We start from the raw sequence: 12,503 nt of genomic DNA on the forward strand, positions 1-12,503 counted from the left end.
AAATACTTACCCAGTAGCAAAAAAGGTGGAGCCTTTAATGTTATAACTACGAAAGCTGTGAAAGTATTATATCGCCTACCTATCTACTCCTAATTTGGTGGATACCCAGCCTAATTGGGCTGCTGTAGTCCGATTTTTTCGCCTGATTTAGTGGTGGTGTATGGTTTATATTAAATATCCTATAGCCTTCCTCAATGTATGAGCTATTCAACACAAAAATAATGACTTCAATCAAACTAGTAATTCGTAAGATTAGCGCGTTCAAACAAACAAACAAAAAACTCTTCAGCGTTTTAATATGAACTTGTTGTTGTTGATTTTTGGCGTCGAACCTTAGACCAGGCATACGGCTAGGCAACGTAGTCATGCAGGAGGATACAAGGAAGAGGGGCAGCCACAGTAGGTAACACAGAGTCGTTCAGGTGAGTGCCAGGAAGAGGTGCATAGTTATAAATTTTATAACTAGCTTTCCGCCCGCGGCTTCGCCCGCGTGGGATTTTGTCTGTCACAGAAAAACAATATCGCGCGCGTATTTGCTCACCGTTTAGACCTACCCTGGACTACGACAAACATTTTAAACCAAAATCAGCTCAATCGGCCCAGCCGTTCTCGAGTTTTAATCAGACTAACGAACATCAATTCATTTTTATTTATATAGATAGATATATACATAGATGAATGCACATGCATCGGACATAGGTCCGGCGAGAAAATTGACAGCAAACAAAGACTAGATCCTAGACTGCATCTTAAGTAGCACCAGGTACGATTGTGGTCAAATACCTTGTCCTGCATAAAAAAAAAGATATCCGTTTTTTGACGGTCCGTCGTCCGGTGAAAAAACTGATGTCTACAAACGGCCTAAGAGGTAGAAACAGCCACAGCTCTAACCCATTGCCATTGTACCGTAGGCTGGACAACGCGTTGGCGACCGCGCCACCGTTCGGCATGGAGCCGGAGGCGTGCAAGCGGCAGCTGGCCGCGTCCGGCGCCGACGGCGGCGAGTGCGCGGACGCCGAGCCGGACAACGGCGTGGACAACTCGGACAGCGACAGCGAGGACCTCGGGCCCGAGACCGCCGTCGACGCCGACGACGTGGACGCCGACAGGAACCACGACCCGGCGCCGCCGACTCCGCCAGCCGACACAAGTAAGTTATCTTTCACTGCTCTATACGTCATGTCACTTCTCGCTGCGTTGTCACTAGGGTTGTCAGATCTTTTTGTTTAAAAAAATGAAACATCAGTAAAAAGCCGAATTGGGATGAAAAAATTAGACCAAAAAAGGGATAAAATAATACTTTAGCTGCGCTGAAAATAGGGACATTTCCCCAAAAGCAGGACATGTAGCAACTCTAGTTACAGCTCACGTACCTACTTATTATATGTACTTTTTTCTTTTATGACTATGTTACAACAAGAAATGAAGTTACAGATGCAAGTTGTCGTAACGTAGCGAAAAACGTGTAAGTTTACGACATAGTTTTGGCTAGAGTTAGTACCTACCTACACTTACAATTTTAACACTGATGAAACTAGTTTTTTCATTTATCATTGTTATTATGAATTATTCATCGAATCGGTTCACTATTATTTGTACGTCGATCTCGAGCTTTGAACAACCGTTGATCTTCATCAAGCCCCGTAGTAGAAAATAATTAGGTACCGTACAAGTAACAATTAAGTTGGCAACAGTGCTTTTAAAATCTAGATTAATAGTTTCTACTTAAAATAGCTATTCTCAATATGAAAGTAGCATAATTAAATACCCAATAGCTACGTACTCAAAAGATTTAATGAGTATGCCATATAATGTAATTTTAGCTACATAAACTACTATAACTAGCTCGTACCTACCTAATTAGCCGTTTTACAAGCGAAGTAAATAGCTGGCTTCTCTACCGGCTGTCGATGTCATGTCAATCTAGTGTCGATGGCTCGATGCCTCAAGGTATTCTTGCTGGCACATCCTACACTTTATTTATTTTTCTAAAAACCTAAGTAAAAAATAATTAAAATGCCTTATCGTAAAAGTAGGTAAAAGGTAGGTAGTTGAATTATTGGATTAAAGTATAATTAGTACAATTTTATCTATGTTTTAATAGTAATTATGATTATTTACTACCTTTAATTGGTTGAAATTATAATTGGTACTTACCTTATTTATTATTTTAATTGGATCAATAGGTAATATTTTGTATAAACTAATAATACGACTATAAACAACAGTTGGATTATTGATTTGGCAATTAGATGACGAAGTTATCGTGTTTGTTAAAAAAAAATAACAAAAACAAAATGTGCCAGGTGTGAACCAGATTTGAAGGAGAGCAAAAGAAAAAGTAAAGAATGGGTCTCACTCCACTGACGTCTTATCGATTGTTACTCGCCTACATGCAGACCCGCGCTAGATCGGCGATTGTATGCAGATGGCGGCTGATCGCACTAATACATATTTATTTACTTTCTAATCAAATTATGAACAATTACTTTTATTAGTGCTGTTGTTGAACAATGTGCAACATTTGAGATTTTGATAATTTTAAGGGTCCACGGTAATTCCAGGTAATGTTAGATCAGAAATGAGGTTCTTCATTAGTGTCATACCTATAAGAATCTAATTGGTATCGTAGGTACCTAGGTAGGTAACCTAGGTAGGTAGGTTTAGCCCTATGTCATAGGGCTATAATGACTGTAATACGGGTGGATCCATCTAGCCTACTTTGTGATGTTATTTATATTTTCTCTTTAGATAGGTACCTACATACCTATGGCTACTTAATAGTTTATTAGTAAGGATATCGCTTAGCTGGTTGGGAATATGTAAGCGTTAATTAATGAAATTAAGGCCTTATCTAACTAAGCACTGATGTAGGTACGTAGCCCTCTTCCTGCTTGTCGTTCGATAACCTAATATTAATCCCGACATAAAAAAAAAACAAATACACAGTAGATGTACATGTATACAGTGTGAGTCACGTTAAAGTGTACATATGAAAATAGATGAAACTAGACCTATTTTTATCGACAAAAAAGAGGTCAAAAATTTTTTGAGATTTTTTTTTAATTTTTTATAGAAATTTTTTTCTTCCAATTACTTATTGTAAAGAACACGTAATAACTTTTAAACTAAGCGGTATATCCTGATAAAATAAAAACAGTAATAATGCTAAATAACAGGCGATACTAAAAAAATACATAAAATACACAAAAAAGACCAACAAATAATAAAAAATGATACTTTTTGAAAAAAATCTGCTTAAAAATTCGTGTTTTTTTGGTTATTTGATAAAGGACATCATCCATTTTGGTCCAAAATCAAAAGTGCCGGCCAAAAAATAAAAGTGCTGTATTCTGATAGAATACGTCCGCCTTAGCATTTATTACTATGGCACCAAAGCTGTAGCACCACTGTGCATCGTAGTATTTGAGTTCTAAAAATATATGAAACGACTGACTTTGATCTCAAATACTACGACGCACAGTGGTGCTACAGCTTTGGTGTCATAGTAACAAATGCTAAGGCGGACGTATTCTGTCAGAATACAGCACTTTTTTTTTATTGGCCGACATTTATGATTTTGAACAAAAAATGTATGAATCGTCGATGAATTTTAAGTCTCAAATACTCGACGCACAGTGGTGCTACAGCTTTGGTGCCATAGTAACAAATGCTAAGGCGGACGTATTCTGTCAGAATACAGCACTTTTTTTTTATTGGCCGACACTTTTGATTTTGAACAAAAAATGTATGAATAGTCGATGACTTTTAGATCTCAAATACTCGACGCACAGTGGTGCTACAGCTTTGGTGCCATAGTAACAAATGCTAAGGCGGACGTATTCTGTCAGAATACAGCACTTTTTTTTTATTGGCCGACACTTTTGATTTTGAACAAAAAATGTATGAATAGTCGATGACTTTTAGATCTCAAATACTCGACGCACAGTGGAGCTACGGCTTTGGTGCCATAGTAACAAATGCTAAGGCAGACGTATTCTGTCAGAATACAGCACTTTTTTTTGTTGGCCGGCACTTTTGATTTTGGACCAAAAATATATGAAACGTGGATGATGTCCTTTCTCCAAAAAATGCCCCTATAACCGGTAGTTTTTATTACTTGGTAGGTATTATTCTCTATCGTATTACCTTCGTAAAACCAAAAATCGCATGTCTCTATCCCTATCACAACGTTTGCAATGATCGTTTGAACTAAGCCTCTCCGGGCGCGCCATTCAACGCTTCGTTAACAACAAAACTGAAAATGGCTCTAGATTTGTAATTTTGATAAAGACAAGTTAGATTTCAAATAAAAACAAAAGATTTCGAAGTAAAATAAGCATTTTAGTTAAAATTAAAATTGTCTCTACCTGTAGCGGAGAATAATGTTGTGGCAGGCCTTTGTTCAAACGATCATAGCAAATGTTGTGATAGGGATAGAGACATGCGATTTTTGGTTTTACCAGGCCTGGCTCACTTCGCGCGGTACATCCGATAATTACCTACAGCGAAGCGCCCCGCCGGCGGGTATTATATCAGTCGAGTGTCACGCGCGCGCCCGTCAGGACGCTGGCGTGCGTTGTAGTGGTACCTAATTCTATGATCGAAGTATTATTTAAAAATGGACATAAAGAGAGATAAATATTGTGCGGCGTTCGGGTGTTTAAATTCGAAAAGAAATCTACCGGATTTATCTTTTTTTTCGCTTCCCAAAGATGCTGAAAGGTATGTTTGCCATGTAGGTAATCAATAATTCTTAGGATAGTATAGGAACCTAACCTACCATGACTACTGCTCAGAATGCGTTCGTTCGTTTCAGCCGAATGACGTCCACTGCTGGACTAAGGCCTTTCCCAAGGTTTTCCATAATGAATGCGTACTTACCTACATACGTACGAGTACTTCATTACATATAAGTAGATTAATTATTTTTTCACTAGACAGCAACCCTAACAGCGTAAGAAGAGTTCAGAGGCACGCGATAGAAAGAGACAAAACTTGTAGGTGAATAAAATTGTAGGTACGTAGTGCTGTGCGAGCTGAATTCCACTTTATCGCGTCGTAGCAAGACTCGCATTTATTTAAATCGTCTTGCGGAGTAATCCTTCTGTACCTGTACTATTACTTATTCTGTGGTTTTACAAAGATAATACGATAGAGAATAATAGAAAGTAATAAAAACCACCGGTTATAGGGGCATTTTTTGGAGAAATTTATCAAATAACCAAAAAAACACGAATTTTTAAGCAGATTTTTTTCAAAAAGTATCATTTTTTATTATTTGTTGGCATTTTTTTGTGTATTTTATGTATTAGTTTAGTATCGCCTGTTATTTTGCATTATTACTGTTTTTATTTTATCAGGATATACCGCTTAGTTTAAAAGATATTACGTATTCTTTACAACAAGTAATTGGAAGAAAAAAAATTCTATAAAAAATTAAAAAAAAATCTCAAATTTTTTTTGACCTCTTTTTTGTCGATAAAAATAGGTCTAGTTTCATCTATTTTCATATGTACACTTTAACGTGACTCACACTGTATACTGTGACAAATACCTACCTCTAAGGTTTAATGAGTTTAATTATTTTCATCAACCATGCAAAAGAGGGGTATAAATAAAACTGGGTTAAATCCCTATTGACCTACTTTATTTTTTATAGCAAAATATTCCAGAAAGGATAGCATTTTAGACAGCTTCCTACAAAATGAGTAATTTGTAGGGGCCATAAATTGATGTATTTATAAAAAAAAATGTTCATAAACCCTTTATTGACATGACATCCCGGGCTCGGTGCACGCGGGCGCCGCACGTCCCGCGCGGTCTCGCGCCCCCAGCGGCTGACGTCTCCTCCCGCCCCGACCCGTCTCGCGGGCAGTCGCTCATCGAACGCCCGCGTGATCTGTGCTGTGCTGCGCCGTCACTCCGCTATTGTAACCGGGCCTTTTGTCTACATTTTTACGGATCGAATATTACGCCGGCAGTGAAGATAATAATCTGTGTAGTGAAATTACCGTTTACGGTATGTGATTTTTAGCGAATGTGGTTGATTATTTTCACATTCCGAATAGTTTGTGAAAGGTTATTTCTGTGTTGATTCATGCGGAGCGGTGTTCTGGAAATAGATCGGTCGGCCTGAAGGCGCATCCCTCGGTGATTGGGGATTCTGAAGGTTTTACTTAGTAGAAATCTTGTGAAATTTTCGTCTGAGTATCGTCTCGGGCGTGTCTTCGCAGCCGTTCTCGAAATGGCGTCCGCGAATGTCTCGCGAACCGCGAATTTGAATTGGCGACCGGTAAATATTTATCGTTGGCCAGCACGCCGCATGTATTTCGCCGACAGATTACTAATCACGCCGTTGAGTTATTTACATAAACAAAGGTTTCGATCGGTCTAAGTAGGGTTAAGTTTTTTCCGTGCAAGGGTGTGTCACCTGTTGATACGCGAGAAGGGGTGGTAGCGTGATCGCCAGGTGTTTTTTGGTTATCGATGTGTAGTTACAGTGTAATGTTTGTGATGTGCAGTGGAGGAGGGCCACGTCGACGGCGCTCTTGTGGATAATGTAGCGGAGAGCGGCGAGGAATCAGAAGACGAGTGGAACTACTTCAAGGGCGAAGGCGAACGCGAGGAGCACAACCCCAGCGAGGACGCCCCGCGCTCCGAGACACCTTGCCAGGACAATGTGAGTTGTGCACCTGTCACTAAACTACAATAATTTCACTAAAGAAGTATAAAAATTTAACTGTCATCCTACCAAAAATGTCCTACACATCCTTGTAACATACATGGCAATAAAAACGTCATTAATTATGTACAAAATACAGGAACAAAATCGCCCAAATATTCACTGCTAAATATTTTAGATCCTTAAACTCCTTGAGATTAAGAAAATCAGTAAATGCTAACAACTTCTTAGTAGTGACCTTAAAAATTAAATGAGTCATTCCAACAGACAGCTGCCCAGACAAGTTTTGCCACTCCCCTAACATATTAGTCAAAAAGTATTTGAAATGTGTAAATCAATACGTCGTGAGAGAATTTAACACCATTGATAAGCTTTTATTGCATGCTGATAACATTTTGATAATGGTTTTCTCTGAATACCTACTTCAAAATTATGTGACTGGATTGTATTGAATGTCAAAGTTTTGGCTTGGTATTACATAAATGCCATAAAATGTAGGTATATTAATTGATTTGCCAGTTAAACAAAATGTTTACTTGTGGCAATTGTTATACATTTCATTTGTTTACAAGACCCAAGACAATAATTAACTTTTTCCAATAAGCATTTAATTAACAGACTGATACTTCATGCAACTAATTGGAGCTACATTAGCCTTTCCAATAGATTAGCTTGCAACAATTCCAAATCAATATTTTTATAAGTCATATGAGGTAAATCGTGCGCAATGAGTATAAAGTTCATCACTGAACAAAAATAATGTGCCTATTAATAAAATATAATGGAATGTGTTGACGTAATGTGTTGCAGAGTGACACATCCAGTCCCATTCCATATTTTTGGTCGCTTAATAATCTAAAGAACTACTAAACTTAGTATGAAAACATCTTTATTCAGGTAGAGATCTATTAAACAGGTGTTTCTAGGTAATTCACAAAACAAGTTTTTAGATAACCCATATCCATAGTAAGGATTTGAATAAATATATTCAGAATATGTTAATCACAGATAAAAACACTATTACATCATGAATTTCCTTGGAGTTAAGACAGCTACACATAAAATACCTACTATTACAGGATTACAAATTGTACACTTTGTATCAATTATTTGCCACATAATGGGGATATTGTGATTAATGCCAGGCAGGAATTCCCAGACTTTTTATTTTCAAAGCTTGTTTATGTTTTACACGTATTCACAAGTATTTGTTTATGATTTCAGTCAGCTTGGGAAACCAGCTCAGTAGACATGAACAGCTCACCACTGAACCCAGACGCCCCGGTATTCGTGCCGGGCTCTGTGGCCGGCAGTGATGTGCTGCTGGCGGAGTCCCCACGCAAGCCCCAGCCCATGGACGATATAGAACTCCCCGATCGTGCTCAATTCGAGACTGAAGCCGTTGTTCGGCCTGCGGAACTATTGGATTTGGATAACTGTGATCAACTTAACGGCCATCATGTAAGTATTTTATATAAGCATAAATATGTGGGATGAAGGTCAAAGAGGTTTCTGATGATGCATTTGTTTACTCATTGTTACATAACATTTAAATATTATGTATAAGTTTGATTTCTAAAACGTGTTTTGCTTTTCAGAATGTATCATTAGATGAATCAATAAAGGAACAGATGAATGGGAACAATAAGTACAACATGGATAGTCTAGGATTTGGATTCAGTGTAGGCACGGAACCGGATAAGGTTACAGACGGTTTAATACAAGACTTTGATAGGATACAGAAGGACACTACTGACTTCTGCAATATACAGGTGCGTAAATCCTTTGATTTCATACAAAAGATAAAATAATGTAATTTTCAATGTATTAAAAAAAAATTAAGTTCTAGTTTTTATTAATTTTGGCTGATAAACAATTTACTGTTTATTATAACTTCTAAAACCAGTATAAATCATGTGTATTTTTTGCACAGGTATTCCAGGCACACACTGAAACAAATCCGTTTGCCACAGACGACAATGATGAACTTTTAGAAAGGCTGAAGAACAAAGAAAGGGATCCAATGAGTATGAGCTTCTATCAAGAAAAAGACGATGACACTTGCGAGAGGCTTCCCAAAGCTGTAGATTTAAATGCAGTCCAACCTTTACCAGACAGTGATGATGAAGATATTCAACCAAACGGTGTCTGCGACAATCTCATTGAAAACGAAAAAGAAAACATCAGTCCAGAACAACACAGCGACCTCCTCGGAGCGGCGGGCGACACCTTGGAGCCCAACAACGACATAATGAGGTTCGACGACAGAAAAGACATGTTAGGAAACAATTCGCCGCTGAACTTCGGCCAGACAGATAACTTCATGGATTACAACGACACCGCTAGCAATAACATGCAAAACTATTCCAATATCGAATTCGAATCCAGTAACGTTCCACAGGACACGGTGGCGCAAACCGACACACCCGAATCTCACAAATTATTATTTGAACAAATACCAGAAATTCCAGACGGCAAGAGTTCCGAACTGGGCTTCACCGCCGACGACCTGTGCGACCAGACCGAGAGCGAGCGCGACGCGCGCCTGCTCACGCCGCACGACGACATGTCGCAGGACGCCGACACGGACAGCAAGCTGGACGACTCGCCCTGCCTGGAAGCTCCGTCCGACATCGTCCCCGACATTCAGGAAGGCCACATCGACGCCGATATCACGAGCCCATCGGAACTAACGGAGCCGGAGGCCCGACCGCTAGAGGACAAGCACGACGAAATCGTGCCCGAGACTGACGACATCGAACCGGAGTCGGACGACATCGTGCCGGAGTCGGATGCGATCGTGTCGGAAACGGATCTGATCGAGCACACGGACAGGCCGCCTGTCTCGCCCGCGCCCGCGCCCGCCTGCGACGTGCAGGTCGACGTGCACCACAGCGACGAGCCCGCGTCTGTAGTCCCCGACCACGCCCACGACACGCCCGACATCAGGATCGACGCCGACGACCTCACTGCGGACGCCGAGATCGACCGGGTGTGCGGCCGCCCGGCCGAGTCGCCCCTTCCCGCTGAGTCGCTGCTGCCGGCCGAGTCGCCGCTGCCGGCCGAGTCGCCGCTGCCTTCCGAATCGCCGCTCCCGGCGCGGTCGCTCCCGACGGAGTCGCCGTTCCCGGCCGAGTCCCCGCTGCCGGCGCAGTCGCCGCTGCCGACGCGCTCGCCGCTGCCCGCACACTCGCCGCTGCCGAGCGAGCCGCCGCACGCCTCGCCCGCCGCCTCGCCGCTGCCCGCCGAGCCCGAGCCCGCGCGTTCGCCGCTGCCGGCCGACGAGCCCGCGCCCGTCGCCGAATCCCCCCTTCCCGCGGAATCGCTCGCCCCGGCGATATCGCCTCTTCTCGCGGAATCGCCCGCTCCCGCGAGATCACCTCTGCCCGAGGAGACGCAGTCCCCGCTTCCGACGGAGTCCCCCGCTCCCGTCGAGCCCCTCGCGCCCGTCACCTCGCCGTCCCCGGCGCCGCCCGCGGAGTCCCCGGCGCCGCTCGAGTCCCCGGTGCCGATCGAATCTCCCGCGCCCGCGAAGTCACCGGCGCCCGCCGAGACGTTCGAACCGAGCGCGCCCGAGCCCGAGCCCGAAGCGGCGCCCTCCCCCGCGCCCGCCCCCGCGTGGGCGTCGCCGCTGCCCGCCGACGTGCCGCTGCCGCGCGAGTCGCCGCCGCCCGCCGACGAGCGCGCCCCCTCCCCGCGCTCCCTCCCCGTCGAGGCCTCGATGCCGAGGGACGCGCCCGCGCCCGAGCCCGCGCGCCCCGACCTCGTGCCCGGGGAGCCTCGCGCCGAGCTCGTCACCGACGTCGACGTCGGCGTGCCCGAGTCCCGCGCGCAGGAGATCTGCGTGCCCGTCACCTGCGAGATCCCGCCCGCCGACGCCGAGCACGCCGCCGCCGCGCCGCCCGCGCCCGCCGACCCCGCGCCGCCCGCGCTCGACATCCCGCCCGTCAGCGAGACGCCGATCGCCGCCGACGTGGCGCCCGTCGCCGCCGCCGCCGCCGCCGTGGTGGCCGGCGCCGCGGCCGCCGCCGGGGTCGCCGCCGCGAAGGCGAAGACGCCCGCGAAGAAGTCCCCGACCACGCCGACCGCCAAGGCGACGCCGAGGGCCGCGCCCAAAACGACCGCCCCGAGCCCGAGAACGCCCGCCTCCGCCGCCAGGAAGCCCGCGCCCGCCGCCGGCGCCACGACCGCGCGGCTGTCGGCGTCGCGCACGCCGGCGTCCGCCGCGAAGGCCACGCCGCCCGCGCCCCGGCCCGCCGCGCGGCCCTCCGCCGCCGCCCGGCCCGCGCCCAGCCTGCGCGCCGCGCCCAAGCCCTCGCCCGCCGCCCGCGAGCCCGCACAAGCAGCCAAGACCGCGTCCGCCGCCACCAAAGCTCCGGCACCGAGGGCGCCGATCACAAGAGTGCCCGCGTCGCGACCGGCGACCGCACCCGCCACAAAGGTATGTATTATTTTAATATCATTACGGTCTCTTTAAAATATTTATTCCCGATATCCCCACCAGTGGGGACCGTTATTATTTTTCCGAAATCCCCACTAGTTAATTAAAGTCAGCGTGGGGATTTTGGGAAAAAAGTATGATGGGGATTTCGAGAATAAATCCTTTAAAAAATTTAGTACTTTACTAAAAAAATTTGAGTAACATTAAAGAAGAGAAAAGACCACTCGTAACTCTTTTTATTCGATTTATTTATTGTTGACGAAACTCGTTTCCCTCCAGCCTGCGGCGCCGAAACCGCCCGCGGCCCACAAGCCGGCCGCGCCGCGACCCGCGCCCGCCGCCGCGCGGCCGCCGCCCATCACGAAGCCGCGCGAGCCGCGGCCGGCCCCCAAGGCGCCGGAGAAGAAGCTGGCCAACGGCGACGCCAAGGACGCCCGGCCCGCGCCCCGCGCGCCCGCGCGCCCCGCGCCGCGCCCCGCCGCGCCCCGCCCCGCCACCACCACCGCCACCGCCAAGTGAGTTGATCGTCGTCGTCGTGTCAGCCGAAAGACGTCCACTGCTTAAGGCGCTACCTCGTCAAAGTTTTCGGCCGACTGAATGCCTCGCACACAGAGGGATAGAAATATGATTTCTCAGTGCGAGGAAAGGGACAGCAATAGCGCGCGCGGCGCGGAATAAAATAACGTAAGCGACAAAAATCGGAAATCATGTATTTATTGAAAAACCAAACACTATTTAAAGAAAATAACTCGACCAGTACTTAGAATATGTTATTACCTTACCTATATACAAAATTTGATATTGAAATATTAGCCTATCTGCTTAAAAAACGAAAAACCGAGTAATAGAAGGGTCATCTTTGGATTTTTTTTCTATCGAGAAAATTGTTTCCATTCATGTTTCGGCTTCGACCAGACACTAGATTTATTAGTCAACTATGACATATTTCAAAAAAAGAACATAAGTAATAAGAAAAGTACGATTAAAACTAATTCTGCGCTTCTTTAAAACGCCCAATATTCGCAAGGCATCACCTTAACAAACGATTTCCACAAAGACCGGTCCTGCACCGCTCGCATCCAGGCTCCTCCCGCGACCTTCACCAGATCGTCGGTCCACCTAGGGCTGCCCACGCTCCGTCTTCCGGCTCGTGGTCGCCACTCAAGAACTTTCCTGCCAGCGGCCATCTTGACCCTCTTCGGCCATGTATCTCGGCACAGTGATGACTCCATAGAGCGTCCCGTAGTGCATGGAAAAGTTGAGGGCACCAGACCACGTGGTAGATCAGCAATGAGATGGACGGACCGCATCAAGGCCGCAACTAAGTGTTCGGTTAGCGAAAGTGCCCGAAAAGCTGCAGTCCGCGAGGAATGGCGC

The 12,503-nt window shown here is 45.6% G+C and overlaps 1 protein-coding gene across 1 annotated transcript in view; it reads left to right on the forward strand.

Annotated features, from left to right (window-relative positions):
- LOC135072155 (uncharacterized) overlaps positions 1-12,503 on the forward strand; it is a 106,058-nt gene that overhangs the window by 91,283 nt on the left and 2,272 nt on the right. The window contains exons 9-14 of the mRNA XM_063966109.1: positions 912-1,150; positions 6,525-6,682; positions 7,910-8,146; positions 8,284-8,457; positions 8,619-11,126; positions 11,406-11,641. Of these exons, the coding sequence (XP_063822179.1) occupies positions 912-1,150; positions 6,525-6,682; positions 7,910-8,146; positions 8,284-8,457; positions 8,619-11,126; positions 11,406-11,641 (3,552 nt within the window). The remainder of the gene's footprint in view (positions 1-911; positions 1,151-6,524; positions 6,683-7,909; positions 8,147-8,283; positions 8,458-8,618; positions 11,127-11,405; positions 11,642-12,503) is intronic.

Source organism: Ostrinia nubilalis, chromosome 5 (genome assembly GCF_963855985.1).
Source record: "Ostrinia nubilalis chromosome 5, ilOstNubi1.1, whole genome shotgun sequence".
In the NCBI taxonomy this organism is placed as follows: domain Eukaryota; kingdom Metazoa; phylum Arthropoda; class Insecta; order Lepidoptera; family Crambidae; genus Ostrinia; species Ostrinia nubilalis.